The sequence below is a fragment of the Lacerta agilis genome, chromosome 12 (assembly GCF_009819535.1).
Source record: "Lacerta agilis isolate rLacAgi1 chromosome 12, rLacAgi1.pri, whole genome shotgun sequence".
NCBI lineage: Eukaryota > Metazoa > Chordata > Lepidosauria > Squamata > Lacertidae > Lacerta > Lacerta agilis.
The window spans coordinates 23,149,913-23,170,758 of NC_046323.1; the positions used below are offsets into that span (position 1 = coordinate 23,149,913).

At 41.4% G+C, this 20,846-nt stretch overlaps 2 protein-coding genes across 3 annotated transcripts in view; one reads left to right on the forward strand and one right to left on the reverse strand.

The window, feature by feature from the left end:
• Positions 1-10,151, forward strand: part of IGF2BP3 (insulin like growth factor 2 mRNA binding protein 3) — a 63,409-nt gene extending 53,258 nt beyond the window's left edge. Inside the window, exons 9-15 of one of the 2 annotated variants that reach the window (XM_033166146.1) lie at positions 1,690-1,825; positions 2,493-2,624; positions 6,850-6,969; positions 8,140-8,214; positions 8,824-8,955; positions 9,081-9,194; positions 9,775-10,151. In XM_033166146.1, the coding sequence (XP_033022037.1) occupies positions 1,690-1,825; positions 2,493-2,624; positions 6,850-6,969; positions 8,140-8,214; positions 8,824-8,955; positions 9,081-9,194; positions 9,775-9,876 (811 nt within the window). In that variant the 3' untranslated portion in view covers positions 9,877-10,151. The remainder of the gene's footprint in view (positions 1-1,689; positions 1,826-2,492; positions 2,625-6,849; positions 6,970-8,139; positions 8,215-8,823; positions 8,956-9,080; positions 9,195-9,774) is intronic. The other variant, XM_033166147.1, reaches the window with a different exon arrangement.
• Positions 10,152-15,332: 5,181 nt separating this feature from the next.
• Positions 15,333-20,846, reverse strand: MALSU1 (mitochondrial assembly of ribosomal large subunit 1). Its single transcript, XM_033165898.1, has 4 exons — positions 20,475-20,846; positions 18,202-18,380; positions 16,912-16,993; positions 15,333-15,760 (listed from the first exon to the last, which is right to left on the reverse strand). Exons 1-4 carry the CDS (start codon positions 20,749-20,751, stop codon positions 15,603-15,605), a joined length of 696 nt encoding a protein of 231 aa, XP_033021789.1. The 5' UTR covers positions 20,752-20,846; the 3' UTR covers positions 15,333-15,602.

The following is a 20,846-nucleotide window of genomic DNA, read 5'->3' on the forward strand; positions in this document are numbered from 1 at the left end:
TTGGAAACTTAAAGCTTTTGCTTTATGGCAGTGATGGCCAAACTTGGCCCTCCAGCTGTTTTGGGACTACAACTCCCATCATCCCTAACTAACAGGACCAGTGGTCAGGGATGATGGGAATTGTAGCTGGAGGGCCAAGTTTGGCCATCACTGCTTTATGGGGAATACCCCCCAAAAGTTTACCAGGTCACATCCTATAAATTTATTGTAATGTTCTGCTGTAGTTGATCTGATTTAGAGCCTTTTGCTTTATAGGACAGGAAAGGTAATTTTATCTTGGTGTCTTGCCGTCGAAGATTGTTAACAAATGTTTATAATTTAGATACATTTCATTTCTGTCTGAACTATATATGTTTTGTTGGATTTTTGTTGTTGTTTGCCAAGTTTATGGCTGGTAGCAATACAAATGAAATGAAGTGTGAAGTCCTTTTCAGCTGTAGCAAATTGAATTCAACACACATATCTTAAACAAAAATGCAAATCATTGTGCAACACTAAGACACAAATCACAACAAATTATGTTGTGTATTTGATGTACCTAATATGCAACAATGTGTCCTTTGCTAAACAGTAAACTGATTTGAGAAGTGATTGTCATTTAGCATACATATGGGTATCTTTAAACTAGCAAAGACTGAAAGCTCAGACTCCTTCCTCACCTCCAGGGGCTAGACGGATTCTTGGCTCTGCTATTTCTCTTTGGCTAGCCGGGCTCCACCTTATGGTCAAGGCAGGAACAAATGCTTTGGAAGTAGGTTGATGCTACCATGATGCTGTGATTTGCTTCCTGCCTTCATTGAATTCAGTCATGGTTGCTGTTGCCTCATGTATGTTCTCCTCAGACTAGTTATTCTCAGCGTACTTTCTATCTTGTGCCTCCATCATTTCAACTTGTGTTCTCTTCCTCTGCCTACCTCAGCTTTGTCTGTGATGTGTGTGTACTAGTGTTATACTTTTATTCCTGGTGTCCACCCGCCATTTTAGTGCCCATTTCCACCACCATTTTGTTGCATCTGCCATTTTGTTTCCACCCCCTCAAAACAAAAATACACACTTTCATACTCCTTTCAACCATTTAACTGTTATATAAGCTCTTCTTCATTTTCTTTTTTCTGAAATTCAAGGAAGGGAAGAGACAAGAGTGCCTTTTTCAATTGTTTTCTGAGTGGAGATGGGGAAAGTGCCCCTTTAAATCCGAACAGTATATCTGCTTGCAATCCATGGGTGGTTTTTTGTATGTATGTATGTATGTATGTATGTTTTGCTGCCTTATTAGAGACACCTCAGCAGGGCAAGTATAGAAAAGTAGGAAGGCAGATGATTCCCATTAGATTGGTGCACAGGAGAAGGCTCCTTCCTTGAGCCATCTAGTTCTGCTTACTTGGTGTGTTGCTCTGGCCAGATGTGGTTCTCAAAGGAGACTGTGCCTGCTCCAACAACTAGTAGTTTGGTAAGGCCCAGCTATATGATGCCTGAAGGAGGGCTGGCTTGCAGGCAGTCTTGGCCATGGGATCCCACAAGCAACAGTTTCAGGGACTCCTCTCCCTGGGGCTTCAGTAGCTAGGATAATTGGGTAGTGCACATTCCACAGAGTGCAGTTCTGAAGTTTTCAAGGTATAATTACCTTCTGTTTCAGCTTTAAATACAAACCATTACATGCATAGCAGTTGACTGCTTTCTGCTTTGTAGATTACAGGACTTGACGCTCTATAATCCAGAAAGGACCATTACTGTTAAAGGCAGTATTGAAACATGTGCCAAGGCTGAGGAAGAAATAATGAAGAAAATCAGGGAGTCGTATGAAAATGATATAGCTGCTATGAATGTAAGTTGATTTCTAATTTGGGGTTTGGGAGGTGGGTAAGTTAGTCATTTATTTGATTTCCTCCCAATAAATATATTGTATCTTTTTTACTTCAGTGGAGGAAAGCATGCAGGGGAAGACTGATACACAACCAGCAGCTTCATAGAGAGAGACTGGTGCATATGCTTGTCCCTTCAGATGGAAAACCAGTCAGTCTAGTTCAGTACACACACATCAAACCCATCATCCCTGGCCATTCACTGCATTTGCTTGGGTTGATGAGTGTCTCCAACAGTATGGAGCCACCATTTCCCCATCCCTGTTGTAGGGTGCTTCTGAAAAATGTTTCACTACATTTGTTGAACGAATATGAGTCTGTTACTGGCTGTGCTGCATGCATTTCACAGTGATTGCTTAATCTGACTTGCAATACTGCCATAGTACCATAAGGTGCATTTTATTTAAACCTCTTTTTTGCTAACCCAGTGGTTCATAGTGTCAAAGTACAATTGCTTCTTGCAGAATAGTGACATCTGCCCTACTTCACGTTGAACATTAAAAACAATTATACAGGATTTTGACACTTGTTGTATGCCAAGTTGGATATCTCTAAGTTAAAACATTTTGAAATTTGAACAAGAACACGTTATTAAGAGGGTGTGGCTAATCATCTCCTGTATCATTGCAGCTTCAAGCACATTTAATTCCAGGATTAAATCTGAATGCCTTGGGTCTCTTCCCACCTTCTTCTTCAGGGATACCACCTCCCACAGTAGGTGTTGCTTCAGCTGCTGCTGCCTCTTCATATCCTCCATTTGGGGTAATTATATATCTTCCTTTATTGCAGGTACTTGGTTATAGGGGCATAGGAAGGGGGGCGGAAGAGACGGAGCACCCCCGGGTGCCACTCTGGGAGGGGTGACAAGATGGCCCCTGCCTCCCTCTAGGTTTAGAGCGACCGAGGGCACGGCAGCCTGTACGGCCGCCGTGCAAGCCACAGCCCATACGGACTGCACATGTGTGGCATTCCGTACGGACTGCACATGTGCAGGATGCTGCACATGTGCAGTCCGTACGGGGTGCTGCACATGTGCCACCCTGAGTGCCAAAGAGGGTTCCTCTGCCACTGCTTGGTTATATAGCTCTTCATGTTTTTAATCACTGGTAGCTATAGGTGAGAATTGGGCTTATCATTAGATTGTAACAGGGTGCTAGGTTGTACCTCACCATGTGTTCTGATCCAAGAATCCATTGAGCAGTATACAAACAAGAAGGAATGAAAATATGTAACAGACATCATATGTAGGTGACTCACCTTTTGTATTTTTGCGTGATAAGGGCATGCCCAGCCATGTCCCCCGTGGAGCAGACATTAGTGTTGAATACTGAGGTTGATCTATGTGATTCCTTTCCCTATACATCTTGTTAAGCAAAGCAAGTGATACAGGACTGCACAACATCCCTATGATCCCTCTAGTGTGCAGTGTATTAAGTAATGTGTAAATTCAACACAAGAGGGAGTAGTAAGGGGAGGTGAATAACTGAAACACCATTAACAAAATTAGCCAAGTCATTGGACAGCATTGACACATTTGCATGTTTGGGAAATTGGCAATCTGCCCCTTGTGAATGGGGTTGCATTCCCTCTGAAGGAACAAGTGCATAACTTTCAGGTACTCCTGGGTACATCTTTCTCACTAGAGGCTTCAGTGTCCTCTTTGGCTAGGAGTGCCTTTTACCAGCTTCATACCACCAACCTGACCACTTTAGTCCAGGTGTTGGTAATCTCAAGGCTGGAATACTTTAATGCACTCTTATGTGGGGCTGGTTTGTAAGTTCCAGCTGGTGCAGAATGCAACAACCAGATTGCTGATGGGAGCTTCTGGTCAAGAAAATGTGATACAGTTGTTAAAACAGCTGCCCATCTACTACCAAGCCCAGGTTCAAAGTTCCTGTATTAATTTGCAAAGCTCTGATAAATTTAGGACCTGGGTAGCTCAGGGACTGCCAGAACCCTGATATCCCAGCTGAATCACTGAGATCATCTGCAGGAGTGTCAGTGGTCTTTCCCCGGCTTGGTGAGGTTCATTTGATAATGAGAAACCGAGCCTTTAGTGTCATCTGCCAATAGAGATTCAGCAGATGCCTTCTGTGCCAACTTTCAAACGCCTGCTGAAAACTTTTCTATTTTGTCATGCAGGCAATTAAGAGTACATCCTACCACCGTGGTTTACTGATATTTATTTTTGAGTTGTTTTAAACTTTTACTGTACAGTTTTATGTTTTTACTGTTGTAAACCACTTTTATATAGCTTTATGATATAGCGATATACTAATATTTTTATAAATAGCTCATACATGTGATTATTGGCTACCTTTTAGGGCATAGCCATTACAACCATCAGCTTAAATAATCCAAAATACACTAGAAACAAGAAAATTCAGACATTATAAGCGCAACATATTTATTTACTTTTTAGGCCACTTAATTGAAACATTAATGCAACAGCAACATGGATTCTATAACAGAGGAGGGAAGATAAAAGATGCAGTGAGAAGCCCTGCGTTCTTCCCTAAATCTGTTGTTGGTGTACAATGAAATAATGAAAACGCCTAAATAATTAGAGCACACTACATGGTGGTGTGAGGTAACAGAAAGGGATGGAACTACTAGTATCATTGGCAGTACAGAGGAGAAGCTAATTGGGGGATTAAGTTTATTCCCCAAAGACATCCTTTCTAAACTCGCTTTGATGGGAGGACGGCAACCGGCATGGGAAGAGGGCCTGTCCTCTGGGCTGGAAAGGGAGTCTCCAATTTCATACCATAGGAGGCAAAGTCTCAGCGCTCACTCCCAAAACAACTTCTGCCTTTGACATAAGAGGCAGGTTCCAGCTAGACTGTGTTCTAGTGAGCTTGCCAAAAGATGACAGGCACATTTAAGAAAAGAAGAAAACTGGAGCGAGGCAGAAGAGGGAGCCATCTAAAGATGTTGTGTAGAACTATGCAGATAATTTCAGCATACCTGATTTTGTCCATTCATGGGAATGAGGGACAAAATAGAAATGTGCCAAAATAGAGAGGGAAAGGGGGAATTTCCCCCAAGGTTTTGAGGTGTTAGGTGTGCCTTGCCCTAGTAATTACTAAGACAAGGGAGGAAGCTCTCTCCCCCCCCCCCCCGCTTAAAAAAGTGTTGTATGCCAGCTCACTCCAAACCACATTCCACATCTGGGTAATGATTCCATGGAAATTCTGGACCTGGAATCCTGGAAGTGGAGTGCATCACAGAGGCTTGGAAGGAGATGGTGTGTGATATTTTTCTTAAAAAAGAGGAGCTACAAATGCTCTATCTTGTTTAAATATAAACCATCCCCATCTCAGCCCTGTGGGGACACAATCTGCCATAATACTAAATATATATTTGAAAGAAGGTATTTTTAAGCAAAGCCACCACCATCCTGAAAACCTCTGAGAAATGTTAACCCATTCCCTAACAGCAGCAGAAATAACCCTGGGGGGCACAAATGGTCACTCAAAAGAGAAGGGTGATTTTCAGGACAGTGTTCATGTTGCCACTCAAAATGTTGTGCAGGCAAGTATTAACAGTTGCTTAGGCATCTAGAAATTTGCAGGTCCTGGAAGGCATCCTAGTCCGCACTGTAATCTCTTCAGGAGCTTTGCTTTTACAATGACAACCAACATCACATGATATCAAACAAGCTGGGCTATTAATGGGTGTTCTGGGCCTATTGTGATAGTTCTTCTCCCCAGCAGTTGTCTCATATTTGCTCCAGTCCTATTGGCACTCACCATCAGAATTGGCTATTAGAGGAGCTTATACCAAAGACTACATAAAAGAGTTTCTACTAGTGAATAAGTATGCATATGGCAACATATATGACGGGGAAACTTGTGGTGTTTGATCCAAAGCTTTTATTCCTCCACAGGAACCTTTGGAGCTAACAAATTGTGAAATTGTTTTAGCTATGCTTAACATAACTGATTATTTTATATGTGTTTACTAGCAATATTGTTTGTGCTTCTTTCAATACGTGAATCAGAGCCTACACTAGTGTTCTAAGTTCTGTCACCACCAAGAAGTTTGTGTTTGGTTTTGTTCCCTGGGTTTTCTTTGTGTGCTTTGGTTTTCTGTTTTTAAATATAGCTGAAGCATAGTATGTCTGCATAATCTGACTTCAGTAAAGATAATGAACACATTTTATAAGATTACTTCAGGATGTATTGGACATAGTACGGTAACTGAGTGCAGAGGGATGTCTCTTACAATAAATGACTGAAAAAACAATTTGTTTTGTGCTACATATGGCTTTTCAATAGAGGTAATAATGGAATTGTGTATTAACAGAAAGATGTCAACCCAATATGTCAGACATTGTAAATCATTGTGTATTAAATAGAACACCTTAATCAACCAGTTATTCTTTATAAATCAGTTCTAAGATAGACAGATATACAACAATGAAGTTAAAGTCCTTTTTTAATGTTATAGGATTGCTGCCAAGAGAATCCAGGTGCTGCACGCAAGAGACTTCATTAGTAATAATAATAATAAAATATTTATACGCCACCCTACGGACAGGGTTGCCCCAGCTACTCTGGGCAGCTTCCAACAAATGTAAACATCAAACAGTTTAAAATATCAGACATTAAAAACTTTCCTATATAGGGCTGCTTTCAGGTGTCTTCTAAAAGTCAGATAGTAGTTTATTTCCTTGACATCTGGTTGTAACCTTAAAGTTTGCAGCTGATCATGTAATGCAATTTTTTTTGCTACATTTTGTTTGTTCCAAACCTCTTGTGAGTAGTTCTTAAAACACAAAAATCTAGAGTTGCATATTTATAAATCTGGTGGATTTAATCTTTCAAGTAGAATGAATTTCTTTGTTGTTAGAAAACAGCTACCCAGCCACACATGGTGGTTGGAAATAAGGCGTATCTGTTTGCTTTCAGTTGGCAACTACAGCTTGATTGCTACAGTTCAGATGGTTCATTGCCTGACCTTTCCCCCCACTTACCTATTCCAGCAACAGCCAGAGTCTGAGACTGTTCATCTGTTCATCCCAGCCTTGGCAGTGGGTGCCATAATTGGCAAGCAGGGGCAACACATCAAACAACTTTCTCGTTTTGCAGGTGCATCTATTAAGGTAATATTAAACTGATCAACTTTGAATATCCCCAATCTTTATAACTGTCAGCAAGTTTCTGCAAGTTTGCTCTGCTCCTGCCTCTACCTTAGACACCCTGCTTTGACTGTAAAACAGTAAATGGTACTCTCTCCTTCAGAGACAAGATAATTGCAAACATGTTTCTAGAAGTTCTTTGAGGGGTGAAATATAAGCTGTTAAAAAAATACACTTCCACCTTGGTGGGCTTGACTTTTTGTTTTTTAAGATGGTTTAGACCTTTGGGCCATGTTTTTTAATTGAAGCTTATTTTGTCATAATTTACAGAGCTAAAAATGAGATTTTAGTTAACAAACATGAAAGTAATTTAATTGTTGTGCTTCTCATGTTGGTTCAAATGTTTTTAGTTCAAAATAAGATGAGTGTATAGTTTGCCTGTGAGGTGATTAGTTTTGAAAATCCACTCTCTAGAATTAAGGCTACAACCCTTACTACCTGGGAGTAAGTAAGCCTTGTTGAACTCAGTGGAGCTTTACTTTTGCATAGGCAAGTATAGAATTGTGCTATAAATACAGTTCATTATCAACAATCCTGAGTCTGCCTTGATTGTTTATCCAGCATAGCAGAGGGTATGTGGGTAGGACTTGCATTCACCTTTCTTGTTTTGAAGTGGGGATAAGAGGTTATTGGTTAGAATTTTTCTCTGTTAATGTTCAAAGGATTTTTTCAGTGATTGTGTCATACAATGTATCTGACGAGTGATCTTACCTCTTCATACATCATTCGCCCTGTCTCTTCCTGCTCCACCCCCCCTCCCAGTTCTGCTGGCACTACTGAAATTTTCCATGATCTCACCTCTCAGCTTTATCCAGCTCTATTTTCTAGGAAAGTGGTATGGCTTATAATCACAAATACATGGATGGAGTAGTAAGATTGACTGACACCAGGAGCACATTATTTCCCTTTTTAAAAGCAATCACCAGTGGATTTGTACCACCCTCATATATGGGTTCACAATTTGTAGGGAAACATTAACACTAATATCCATGCTTAATGTTGCCAGTGCATTTGCACTGGGATAGCAGGATGGTGGTGGTTTTCATTTAAAAACAACAACACCCTATTATTCATCTCATTGAGTAGTGAGGAGAGGGCATCCAATAAGTTCTTAATCTGTCACTTCTTTTCTAGATTGCACCTGCTGAAGGACCAGAGGCAAAGCTGAGAATGGTGATAATCACTGGACCACCAGAGGCACAGTTCAAGGTACAGTGTTCAGCAACTATCTGGCTCTTGTGCTATCTTGACTTTCATTAATAGTTTTAAGACAAAACATGCATAGTCAAGAGAAGGTGAAAATCCTTCTGCCTCGTTAATTGAGTAAGTTGCTTAACTCATTTTTAAATGTAGGTAGAAGAAACTATGTGGCGACTGTTTTAAATGCAGCCAATCAGAGAAATCATGGTAGCGTTATTTGCAGTCCTCAGTTCAAATTGCTCATTTGCAGAAACAGTGCTTCCATGTCTCTGTGCACTGTGCTTCCATAACTGCAAATTCAATCCTCCTGGTGTGGTTTAGGGGTTTTCTTTTTCTTCCTCCTAATAGTTACTTCCACCCTCTTTTGTCACCACCAGAAGCTTGTACATTCTCATCCTGATGTCATTTGTGTCAGGCGCCAAAATGTAAAACGATTATATGAATGTATCAAAACTGTAATTTAATTTTTTTGAACATAATCTTCAGATTTGTTTCTACCATTATGCCTATTGCTGATAACATGGAATTAGAAAAGAAACATGATCTTTTCATGGGGTTGGTATGTAGGACTGAATTTAGTGGCAGACTGATTTGATTGGCATATATTTTATTTTAAAGGCCCAAGGAAGAATCTATGGGAAACTTAAGGAAGAAAATTTCTTTGGACCTAAGGAAGAAGTGAAACTTGAAGCTCATATAAAAGTGCCGTCCTATGCTGCTGGTAGAGTTATTGGTAAAGGGGGCAAAACGGCAAGTAGCTGGCAAAAAGTTGACTAATAAACCAATTACTTTTTTTAAAAAAAAAACAACAACCCCAATTTATATTATAAAACATGGTACAGCAGTGCAGTGATTGTACAATTTGTTTTACACAGGTAAATGAGCTTCAGAATTTGACAAGTGCCGAAGTTGTAGTTCCTCGTGACCAGACACCAGATGAAAATGATCAGGTGGTTGTGAAAATTACTGGACATTTCTATGCATGCCAGGTAGGTGTAAACAGAGACCTTTGATTTTTTTCAGTGATGTACCCCAAAGATGAGAATAGAAATTTAATTAAAAATGAGCTGGCATGAAATTTTCCATTGAACCCATTGAAATGTCACCATTACCTTTGTAGTCCTGACAAGAAGAAAACAAGGGGGAAATATTGTTACTAGTTCAACTATCAGTAAATACTGAATTATTTTAAATTGTGGGATTCTCTCTTTGTCCCCTCGCTTCCTGTCTTTTGGTGGGCAGCAAAAACTTATTTTTACACATTTGGTTCTGTATAAGTTAATGATTTTTATGTGGCTGGTTTTATACTGGTATATTTAATCTGCTGCTGAGAGAGAACATTTTAATGGTTTAATCATTGTAGCAGCATTTTTCAGGGACCAGGTGTGCTATCTGCTGTGCCCAATTATAATTGCAGTCTTCTTTATTTTGAAGGTATTTACAGTCGCAAATGCATTTGAATAACAGAATTGTGGGGGGCGGGGAGAGAGAAAGAGATGAGAAAGCAAGCGGTACGAAAGTCAACCTAACATGACAGGTGATGGTTATAATTTTGTTAACTCTCTGCAGCTTGCCCAGCGAAAAATTCAGGAAATTCTGGCTCAGGTAAGAAGGCAGCAGCAGCAACAAAAGACAGCGCAAAGTGGACAGCCACAGCAGAGACGGAAATAAAGGTTTAGGAAAAGACCCTTCGGAGACAGATGCCAGACCAAAGAGAGAGACTGTAACGGACAGGTTCTGGGCACCTGTTGGAATGATATGCAGATGTTTCACAAAGCCAGTCACTTGTTTGAGGACCAGGCCACAGTTGGCATGCTGTCTCTGAGAATGTATTCTTTAGGCTCTCTTACTTTTGAAACCCAGCTTTAAACTTAAGGACCCCTTCACTTCCCTTTTGTTCTATTCCTCACAGTTTAACATAAACTTGTTAGTCTTCTTTTATTGTTCTTGCTATTCCCCAGCAATTTTAGAACTTGGTTTAATGAAGCTTTCTCTTTTGAGTTCACTGATTTAACAAGAAAAGGCATTGCTCTTCTAGGTCCACTTGTAAAAGAAGAAAAGACAATTGGAGGGTGGGGTTTGGGGAGGGAGGGAGGGGTTTAGAACAAGGGCATTGACAACGAGGTAACGTGTTACTCCCAATGTTAACCAAGTGGCATTTCTTTTAAACATTTGGTTGCATTTTTACATAACACTGCCATGTATAAACTAAGGGAAGTGTTCATTGGTGTTGGCCAGGGCATGAAAAGATAAATATGCATTTTACTAAACTACCTCAGGCATTTAATACCTCAAATAAGAAATTGTTCCTTTTTTTTGCTTCTTTTTTCCCTTTTTTTCTTTTTGGTATTTTGTATACTTTATAAAGCTAATAGTTCTTAAGCATTTTATTTTTTTAAAAAAAAGAAAAATTTGATCAGCCAATAGTCAGGAGCACTACAGAGTTTATTGAGCGGGGGGAGGGAAAGAAATATAGTAGATTGCTTCTAACTGCTGGCTGACAGGAGTGAGATGGAAAAATAGAGTCTTTGATTATATCTGAGGGTGTCAACACAATCATTTGGGGTGGGGAATCAGTGAATGTTCAAATGATACTTAAACAAATGCCAACATTCTGATAGCAGCAATGCCATTATTTTTTCTTTTACGATGGGATGAAAAAGTTTGTGATGGTACTTTTGTTGGGAACAGAACAAGGAAGTGATGGCAAGAGGCTGGGGCTTGGGGGTAAATTTTAGGTCTTTTGGAGACTGGGCTTTTTTTTTTCTTTTTGTACTTGATTGAATGCATGAACCCTTTGTGCCTTTGACCATCACAACCTACCTACTAACGCTACACCTAGACATTTGCAGCCCATTTGTACTTTGCCAGTTCTGTTTCAGAGAGCAAGCTTCATCTTCAGTTTGGTAGGATGCTTCATCTGCTGGAGCAGTTTAGAGGTGTGGATTCTCTGCGCCTCCAGCAGATAGCTCCATACCGTTTTCAGTTACCATAAAATTGGGTGGGGGGAGGAGGAGGAGGAATCGAACGCTGTTTGAACTCATTTAAAGGTATTGAAAGGCTAAGTTTACATATCCAGCCGCTACTAAGGGCCACACTAAGCCACTTCGAAGGGTTTTTTTTTTTTAATAAAAAAATAAAAAGTATACAACCTCAAGCTTGGCTAATTAAATAAGATAACAGCAAGATTTATGCACATTCTGCAACTGACCACAAAAAAGGAGGAAGAAAACTTATCAAAAGGCAGGGATCGCAGGAAATTTACCAAATTTATTTTTATTTTTAATTTCAGAATGTAATTTGAATCATGATTGTGGTAATATGCATTCGAGTTTCTACAATAAACTTCAGTCTACCTCAGTTTTAACAATGTGGCAACACATGGTGCATAAAGACTGCTGTGTGTGTACGCGCCTGCCCGTGTACACAAGCCTTGCTATTACCTCGGACCCTTTTGTTTGTGATGTTTCTGTGCATGAGAGGATTGGAACTGCTACGCTGCACTGATTTGAGGGGCACAATTAGCAAAAAAAAAAAAAGTTTGTTTCACCATTTTGTTGATCTACCTCTTAGATTGATACTAAAATAGAGGCATTTCTTCATAGAATAGATCGTTTTCCCAAAGATCGTTGTTGTACAGGTTAGATAACTTTTGAAAAATGATCTCTCTCTCTTTTTTTTTTACTGGGTCTTTTCTTTACTAATTGGTTTAAAAACCACAAATCTTTGTTGTAGTTTAGCAGAAGGGAAAAATGGAAGTTTCTTTTCTATTTTGGACATTACTTAACCTAATCTTTAGGAGACTTTTCTTACAATGAATTTACAATTACTGAAGAATTGAGAGAAGGTCATAGTGTGAATTTTTGTTGTCTGAATTCAATATCCTTTTCTTAATATTGGGGAAAGATTGACTTGTTTTCCATAACAGTTTTATTTTGCAAAATAAGTGCTGCATTTACATCTGCTGGTTTAATAAATATTGTAATTTCTCTTAAATTTCTAGGCTTTAGAATGGTAAAATCATGTCTTTTACTTTTCAATTGAGACTTGGTAATTTGGAGTACTTGGAAATAGGTAGGAAGTGATTCTGTAAATGACTTCAGTATTCACAAAAGTATTGATCATTTCTCCTCTGTAATGTGCCCCTAATGCAGCTTCACTTGCCAGATGCCTCTGAATGGAATAAAGAGTTTAACTCCTATTATCAGACATATGTGACTGCTTTTGTGTTCCCTTTCCACAACATGGCATTTAAATGATTTGTTGTTGAAATGAGATCTTAGCCTTATTTTGCAACCTTACAGAGAAGGCACTGGTTGTTCTGTGATACAGCACCCTTGCCTACCTTGGTTAACACTGACTAGCTGCAAACTTCTGAAATTTGCTTAGGAGATTTGGACTTGAAGAGAGCAGTTTAAACTGCCCATCAACCCAATACTCTCCCTTTACAAAGACCTTCAATATAAGCTTAAAACTTAGCAGTCATAAGATAATGGGGATGAGTCCTCTTCCAGTGGCCTATGACAAGAACTTGTTTTATAAAGGCCGATGAGATGCAGCATAATGATGCGCATGGAGACAGTTGCAAATTTACATGCATGCACAGTGTTTCTGCAGTCATCAGTGTGCTGATGGGGCAGTAAAAACGACAAATTGATATGCTAAGTGCCACTCTTCAAATAAATGTCAAGCACCAGAATGCAATTATAAATCAATAGCGTGTCAACATTTAGAAGACAATGGACATAGTTCTATCCCAATGTAAACTTGTTTCATACCATGTGCCACTTCATTAACAAGATATAAAGTAAGGCTGTCAAATGCTTGCTTGCTTGCTTGCTTGCTTGCTTTTAACTCTCCTAATGTTACATTTCTCTGAAAGAGAATTTACAGCACTTCCTTGGAAGTAGTGTGTGAAGTATCGCATGCAGGGGACAGCTTGCACTTAGCCAACAGCAGCAATGGTGTAGAAATGAAAAACAAAACCCCCAGTCCAATGGTAGAAATGGGGGGGGGGGGTGAGAGGACAGAACCATTGCAATATGGCTGCATGTTGCTGTATACTGGTTTTTGAGTTCGTGATCCTTTAAAAAGCTAGAATGGAGAATGACACCCACCCACCCAAATCACTTCTCGGTAACAAATGCCACTTTAGGGTCTGCACTGTTGGGTAGTGGTGGCTACCTAAGGACCACTTCCAAGTGTTGCCTTAACCCTCCATGGGTTACATGCCAGTGGTGCACATTACCAAAATGACGCAATATACACTTCCGCATGCAAATACAGGTGTGTGTGGAGGAGAGTCCTAGCCACCACAGTGCTGAGATGTAAGGAGAGGTTACATTGGGTGCAAGCCTTAGTTGTCAAGAACTCAACTTCCATTTTAAAGTTCCAGCTGCCTTATGAGCGCTTTTTCTTGTGGCGGTCATTTCACTTATGTGCAATAATAGCTGTGTTTGAAAACCATTTCTTTTGACGGTTTTAATGAAATTAATGCTTGCCACATTTTTCTAGAACAGAATGGAGGACTTCACCAGTGTGCCTGGAAGTTAGTCCTTCTGTGTAAAGAAAGAAAGCATTGAATCTACCGTATATACTCAAGTATAAGCTGAGTTTTTCAGCACATTTTTGGTGCTGAAAAAGCCGCCCTCGGCTTATAGTCGAGGCGTGCGGCAGCTCCTATGCCTGCTCTTGCAAGTGGCAGGCAAGGGACAGGCACAGGAGCCCTGACAGCGGCAAAGGAGGTAGCAGCCCAAAATGGCTCCTTTCGGGCTGCTCCTTCCTCCACCACCACCGCCTGCACACACACGCACACCTAGCTTATACTCGAGTTAATAAGCTTTCCCAGTTTTTTGTAGGAAAATTAGGTGCCTCAGCTTATATTCGGGTTGACTTAAACTCGAGTATTTACGGTGTAAGTTGTATTTGTAGCAAGGTTTTATTGCTCAAAACTGGTTGCTCTTTCAAACAAGCCTGTATTCATCATGAATTTAAATTCACTATCCTAGAATATTTTCTTCCAAGTTACCTTTAATTTGTTTTATCTATTGTACATATTGCTTACATTCAAAATATAGAAGCATTTATGCTTTCTTGAATTTTCCACGTTTCCAATTAAAGTGATGGCAGAGGAGGAAACTAGCCCTTAAGTTAGCCTGAAAGCCTGTACTCATACTGGCTAAGACAGGCATCCCCAACCTGCAGACCTCCAGATGTTTTGGTCTACAACTCCCATGATTCCTAGCTAACAGGACCAGTGGTCAGGGATATTGGGAATTGTAGTCCAAAACATCTGGAGGGCCAAAGGTTGGGGATGCCTGGACTAGGATAACCACACTTGGGCCACTAGCCATCTAGCACACAACAACCTTCCTGCCTAAATTAGTTGGATTGACCTTTGAGTTCCCCAAACTTGGGTATGTCGTAGAACTTGCAACATTTGTGTTGAGACAGTTCAGTTAGAAGTGGCTCACTTTTGTGGTTTGTGTGACAACAATGGGACACTCGTACAGCTCTGGGTGGCTGTTGAATGGGATGGTGGTGGTTGGTGAGTAGGACAACTCAAAGCAGTTCTGTTGCTGCGGACAGGTGACTACATGGTAGTAGGTCTACTGAGCTTTCTAAACTCTGCTGGGCCTATTAAAATGGTCTGCACCAAAATCCAAATGGCCCTTGTGGCTTCTCCTGTTTGCTCTTATAAACCTCTGGAAAAGGAAAAGGGAGTTGCCAACAATTACTCCCAAGCTGATGTTATAGGAGCAACCTATAGCAGGCATAGGCAACCTCAGCCCTCCAGATGTTTTGGGACTACAACTCCCACCATCCCTAGCTAACGACCAGTGGTCAGAGATAATAGGAATTGTAGTCTCAAAACATTTGGAGGGCCAAGTTTACCTATGTCTGACCTATAGCAATAGGCAACATGGAACAGCGAGCCCAAGTTAATGAACAAAACTCTCAAACCATTTTAGAATGACTGTATTTCTTCCACTTTGGGCTATATTACTCACCAAAATACCTTTCAGACAGACTTTCACCTGTCATCAATAATGTAATACAGCAACCAACTTTCGTTCCACCAGCAACTACTGATAAGAAAGACCCAGGTTCCGGGGGTGGGTGGGGGGAAGAAAAATTATGACTAGGCTCTCAAAAGTCGACCACTGCTTTATACCCACAACATATGCTTTTTGCAATACGTAAAGCAAGTTTCCTTTTTTATATGCCATGAATTCACTTGAGGAGTATTCTGTATGATTCTGCTTGCCACCAAGGTCTCCAACTGGCGCTTCTGTCCTCTCTTCCTGCTACTGACAGTTCCCAAGAACTGACACTCAAGTCTCAGCTGTACAGTATATTTCATGCAGACCTGTTTTTCCCGCTACTTGTGAGGCCAATCACTGCTGTTCAGGAGTTAGCCCAATTATGAAATCGTCAGGCAAGGATTCTGGCAGTATCTGTGCCAACTGATCATCGTAAGATCGGAGTGTCCACAGCTTTTCCAGTTCATAGATTTCGCGTGTCTCTGGCAACATGAAATGGATCACAATATTGCCTGTGAGGATGAGAAGAGTTGCAGTAAGCAACAGTGAATTTGATCTATACGGTTCTCCTACAGGTAAGAGTGTTTTGAGTTAGACATATCCCCAGTAAAACTTCTAATCAACCCACCAGCTAAGCATCTCACAGGCTTGCTATAATTGGGGATGAACTGATGTTAGCACTCCCTTTTCCCTGCCCTCCTTTGCACACGAGAAGAGCAATATAAAAGCTTCCACTTGACTAAATCACAATTTCCTGTTACATGTAAACTCAAAAACCATTTTACTTAATTTAAAGCAGTTTAGTCCATAAGCTAAGAGGAAACTTCTTGTCAAAAGTGGCAGCTGTTGGCATTCCTCCCCCAGCTTGCTCATCCCTGCTCCCCATGGACCTGAGTGGTGGTTGTAATGAACAAATCCAGCAGGTTATTGTAAATTGCCCCCCTGCAGGCATGTGAGGTGCCTGACCATGCCAGCTCTCAACACTGGTCTGCTTTCAGTCTATGAACACACATCGACTGGTGGAATGGGAAGAGGGGAGTGTAAGAACCAAAAGCCTGACACAACTTCCTCTACAGTTCAAGATTGAATCAAGCCACCCACTTTCATTTCCCCTTAAATAAGGGCAGGAAACAATACTTCCTCCTACTGAAAAGGCATTTAAATGCTTTAATTCTCATTAAAGTAAACCAATTTATTTCTGATCTTCAGGGGAAAGTATCATGCTTATGTAGCATGTCTGTAGCAATGCAATTTGGAAGGAAATGTAGAAGAGTGAATACTGCAGCTCAGGCTCTGAGTACTTTACAAAAGCCCAGAATACTACTGGGCACTGAGCCGAAACATTTTCAGCCCCACACAGGCAGCAGGGTTGAGAGAGTAGTATACAACAATCCTGCAATGTAGTTCACTGCTACAGCACCAGAATTTAAGTACTTGGTATCCAAGTCAGAACAACTCACCAAACTGGCACATGCCTTCTTTAGGGCTAGAAAGCAGGATATTAATACCTGTGTTAACAAATTATGCCTGTGTTGCAAGAACATGCACCATTGTATGTTTGTGTGCAAGAAGCCACTTCTATCCAAATGTGTTCTGATAGTTTGTAGTTATACCCAGGATGCTCTCACTCTTACTCTTCATTATTAGAAACAAAATGATTTACCAAAATCTATGCAAATCCAATCTTCGTTATCTTTTCCTTCAATTATAACATGAGGATCCCAGTCTGTCCTCAAATGCTTGTACTGAAACAGAAAACAAGTCAGTGTAAAAAGTTACGTTCATGGGCAAGAGACTAGTAGTTATTAAACCCATTAAATGGTTGCTGCCACTCACAAGTGTGGTATGCTATACATCGCCAACATACAACTTTGGCAGGAAACGTGACCTATGTCACAATTGTTTTAATGTTTGGTGTTTTACTATGTTTTTATATATGCTGTAAGCCACCTAGAGTGGTTGGGGTAACCCAGCCGGATGGGCGGGGTATAAATAATAAAAGTATCATCACCATCATTTTTTGTAGGTTATTTGGTTTCTGCCATTTCATTATATTTCTGTGCTGCATTTCACTCTCACAAGTCGCAAAGTGGCTTACATACAATAAATAATAACATAGTAGAACATCACAAATGCAACATAAATTACATTAAAAAATAAAACAACTACCTTCTACATAACACTATTAACAAAACATAAAAAATAGATTAAACAGCACAACCACACAAAAAGTCATATTGTAAAATTCGCAAAGCATTACAACACCCATAATCCACAAAACAATATTAACGTTAACAAGCAAAAACAAAACAAGCACTGCTGAATCCACACACGTGTGCAGCTTCCGTGACCTGAACTTAGCGGAAGACTACATCAAAACACATTCACATAATGGCCGTGGGAGCAACTTCCTTCTGAAAGCTCCGAGGGCTGGAGGATAGGTCAAGGCAGGTGGAAGAAGCTCTTCCCTGGTGGCCAGCATAGAGTCCCATTCCCCTCTGGAAACTCTTCCCTTATGAAGGCAGGAGGGTGGGGAAAGACAGGTGGAAAAAGCTCTTGCCTGGTCAGCAGAGTCCCATTCCCCTGCTGGCCCTGAAAAGTAACTATTTGAGAGCAGTGTGGTGCCAATAATGGCAAGGAGTTGCAGTCCAGCAACATAGTGAGCCAGGGCCCCCCCATCTATGAGATAAATTGTGCCTTTTCCTCCAGCCTTTCCCATATTCCTCAAATTTCCTGTTGGGGCGCCTTTTTTCCTGGAACCCCACTCTTAGTTGAAGCCAATTTATCTCCTCTGTAATTCAGAAATCTTTGGTATACTCAGGGCCTTATATTTTATTATCTACTACTGTATTTCCCCGCAATGGGCAAATTTGCAAGTATACTCTGTATGCACCCAGCAATCCCTGTTAATAAGGTTCTCCAAGCTAAGAAGAGTGCAGAGTAGTTGACTTACCATTTTGACAAGGTAGTGAGCCATGGCATGGAGGTGCCTGGGAGATGACCCGCTGACAATTACAAAATAATTGCTGTATTTCAGTTCTGGAGGCAACTCAATAACGCAAATGTCTTTGGCATTTTCTTGTCTCAGAAGCGATACCATGTAGTCGATGCTGAATACTGAAGAGACATGATCTGAAAGAGGCAACAGAATGATAAAAATGAAACAGTGGGGGAAAGAAAAAAGAGAGGCTATTGGAGGGAGGAAAGGGGTGCATGAGCATTCCTGAGGTTCGTTCCTTATTTGCAAACTACAGTTTACAAAGAGTGCCTCTGTTAACTCTGGACTAGGATTTTGGAATATGCCGTTCCATTATTTGGTTTGCCAAACTCAGACTGGATTATAATCTACAACCCATTTCCATTCTGCGCTAACTCTGGCAATTTTTAAACTTGACACCAGTGTGCATGAAAAACTTTCACAAGTGGAATCTTGCACACATGCTGCTTCTAAGCTGGGTCAATTCATCTAAACATACATTGTTAGCATGCCAGCATGTTTTCTACCTGGACCACTTCATACTACACACAAATACACACACAGTGGCTGAGACCCAGTTTAAGCAAGATACTGAACACAGGGAATGCTGCATGGGAACACCACATAAATACAATTTTTCTTACTGCATATCACTTTTAAATGTGTCACATTTGAAGAAAAAGCAGTCAGGCAAATCTGTCTTTGACCATTGCTAAGTCATCCTTTCAAACTGCATAACAAATCCTGGGGGGAAATGTAGAAATCTCTGGAAAGAGTTAACTGTTTAATATTCTGAAGGGACTAATTGAGGTAATCAGTGAGGTGACGCAAATAATGAATAATCCCCCAAAAGATTATATTTACAATTTAGCTCAATGTGTTGTGTGTTACCAACAAGAGCAGTTGAGATCCCTCATTGCCTGTAGGCAAAAGGACATGCTATTGTTTCACAGTTTAAACTTTCCCGCAACCCCTTGAAACTTGTGATTGTTTAAATTACAAATGGTTTGAATCTAATTCTGGAATGGAATTTGCCCTGAAGCTGCACTCCTGCTTTCAGCCCCTTCTCTTCCATTGTTACACCAATGTCACAGGTTACATACACATCATAACTTGGAAGCCCACTCTTTCCCTCAAATAAATGTGGGTTGACTTGCTTCTATTCTAACAGGTTTAATAGACGGAAAGCAGCTTTTCATGGAATGGCGCTAAACCTAGTGTGGATCAAACTACAGGTCTTGATAATATACGTCGCCTTTGGGGTGTCAGCTAAAACTCGGTGCCTGTTGCCCACTGAGCTTCCAAGGATCTGAAAGCTCACTAAAGAGGAAGACTTTTTGAAAGCGAAGTCTGGTGAGCTATGATGCTTTTGGATCTGCTCTGGTGGGAAGGGAAAGCAGCCAACGAACTTATCCCTTGCCATTGGCCTTGCTGGCTGGGGCTTTTAGGAGGTGTGGTCAACAACGTCTGGAGGGCACCAGGTAGGAGTTGGCTCCTCTACTTGTACACAAGTATAGAAGCAGTTGGCCAGCTGCCTCTCTTTCTGCACTAGCTATGGGGAGAACATTTGAATATATTACATTATAATGCTTTGATGTATTTAGTGTATTTATTTTGATTTTTTAAATGAGCTTGTGGTTTAGATATATATTTCTATAAATAAAATTAAATATGCATAGTCTCTAGGGGTATTAATGGAACATAGCCACCACTTCCACGAACAGGGTGGATGTCAAAGGCTTTGGAACAGTATCCCTCCAGATCTTTTCAGACTACAACTCCCATCAGGCCTGACCACTGGCTGTGCTGGCGCTCAACAGCATCTGGAGGGCCATGCATGTTCTCCATCCGTGATGTAGCAGAAAGTCCACACTGCAGTTTCTACAAACTCTTCTTAGGGCAATAGCATCATGCTGTAAATCCTGCACTGCAGGGGGTTGAACTAGATGTCCCTCGGGTCCCCTTCCAACTCTATGAAAGGAGGACCCATCCGCATCGCACGTCGAAAAGCTTAGCAGGGTTGCCACTACAGACGGCCAGTTGTTCTGGCCCTTGATCATAGGAGACCAGCGTGCACCGCCCAAACTACCCGTGCTTCCAATGCACCGATGCCCACACGAACAGGCAGCGGCGCTCCAAGGTTTCCTTCCCGAGCTCTACCTGGAGATTCCCGGGGCTGAACCCCGGGACCTTTCGCTCCCTGACCCTGCACCACCGCGCGAGAAGGTTACAGCTTCGACGCTACTTACCAGACGCACGCGTGGCCTCTCCGGCACCGGAGCAAATGCGCTGCTCTTGCCCGGCTGCCCCGTCTTCTTGCAAGCCTTGCTCTACCTCTGTATCCCGCAGCTCCGAGCTGCCCGCCGCGCTGAATCTCCGCAAACCCAACGAGCCCACGCGCGCGGAAGCGCGGGGAGCCGCCGCCGCCGCCTCACGCAACCCGTTGCTTCCTCCTCCTCCTCCTCCGGCAGCTTGCCAAGACCTCAGCCTCAGCAGCACCCGTAAGCAGCGGCTGCTCTGCCACATGGCGGGCCGTCGGTTCCCAAGAAGGAGCCCCGACGTTCCGCGGATGGAACTTACGAACACTCAACGTTCCAAATGGAACCTCTCCGGGAAACTCC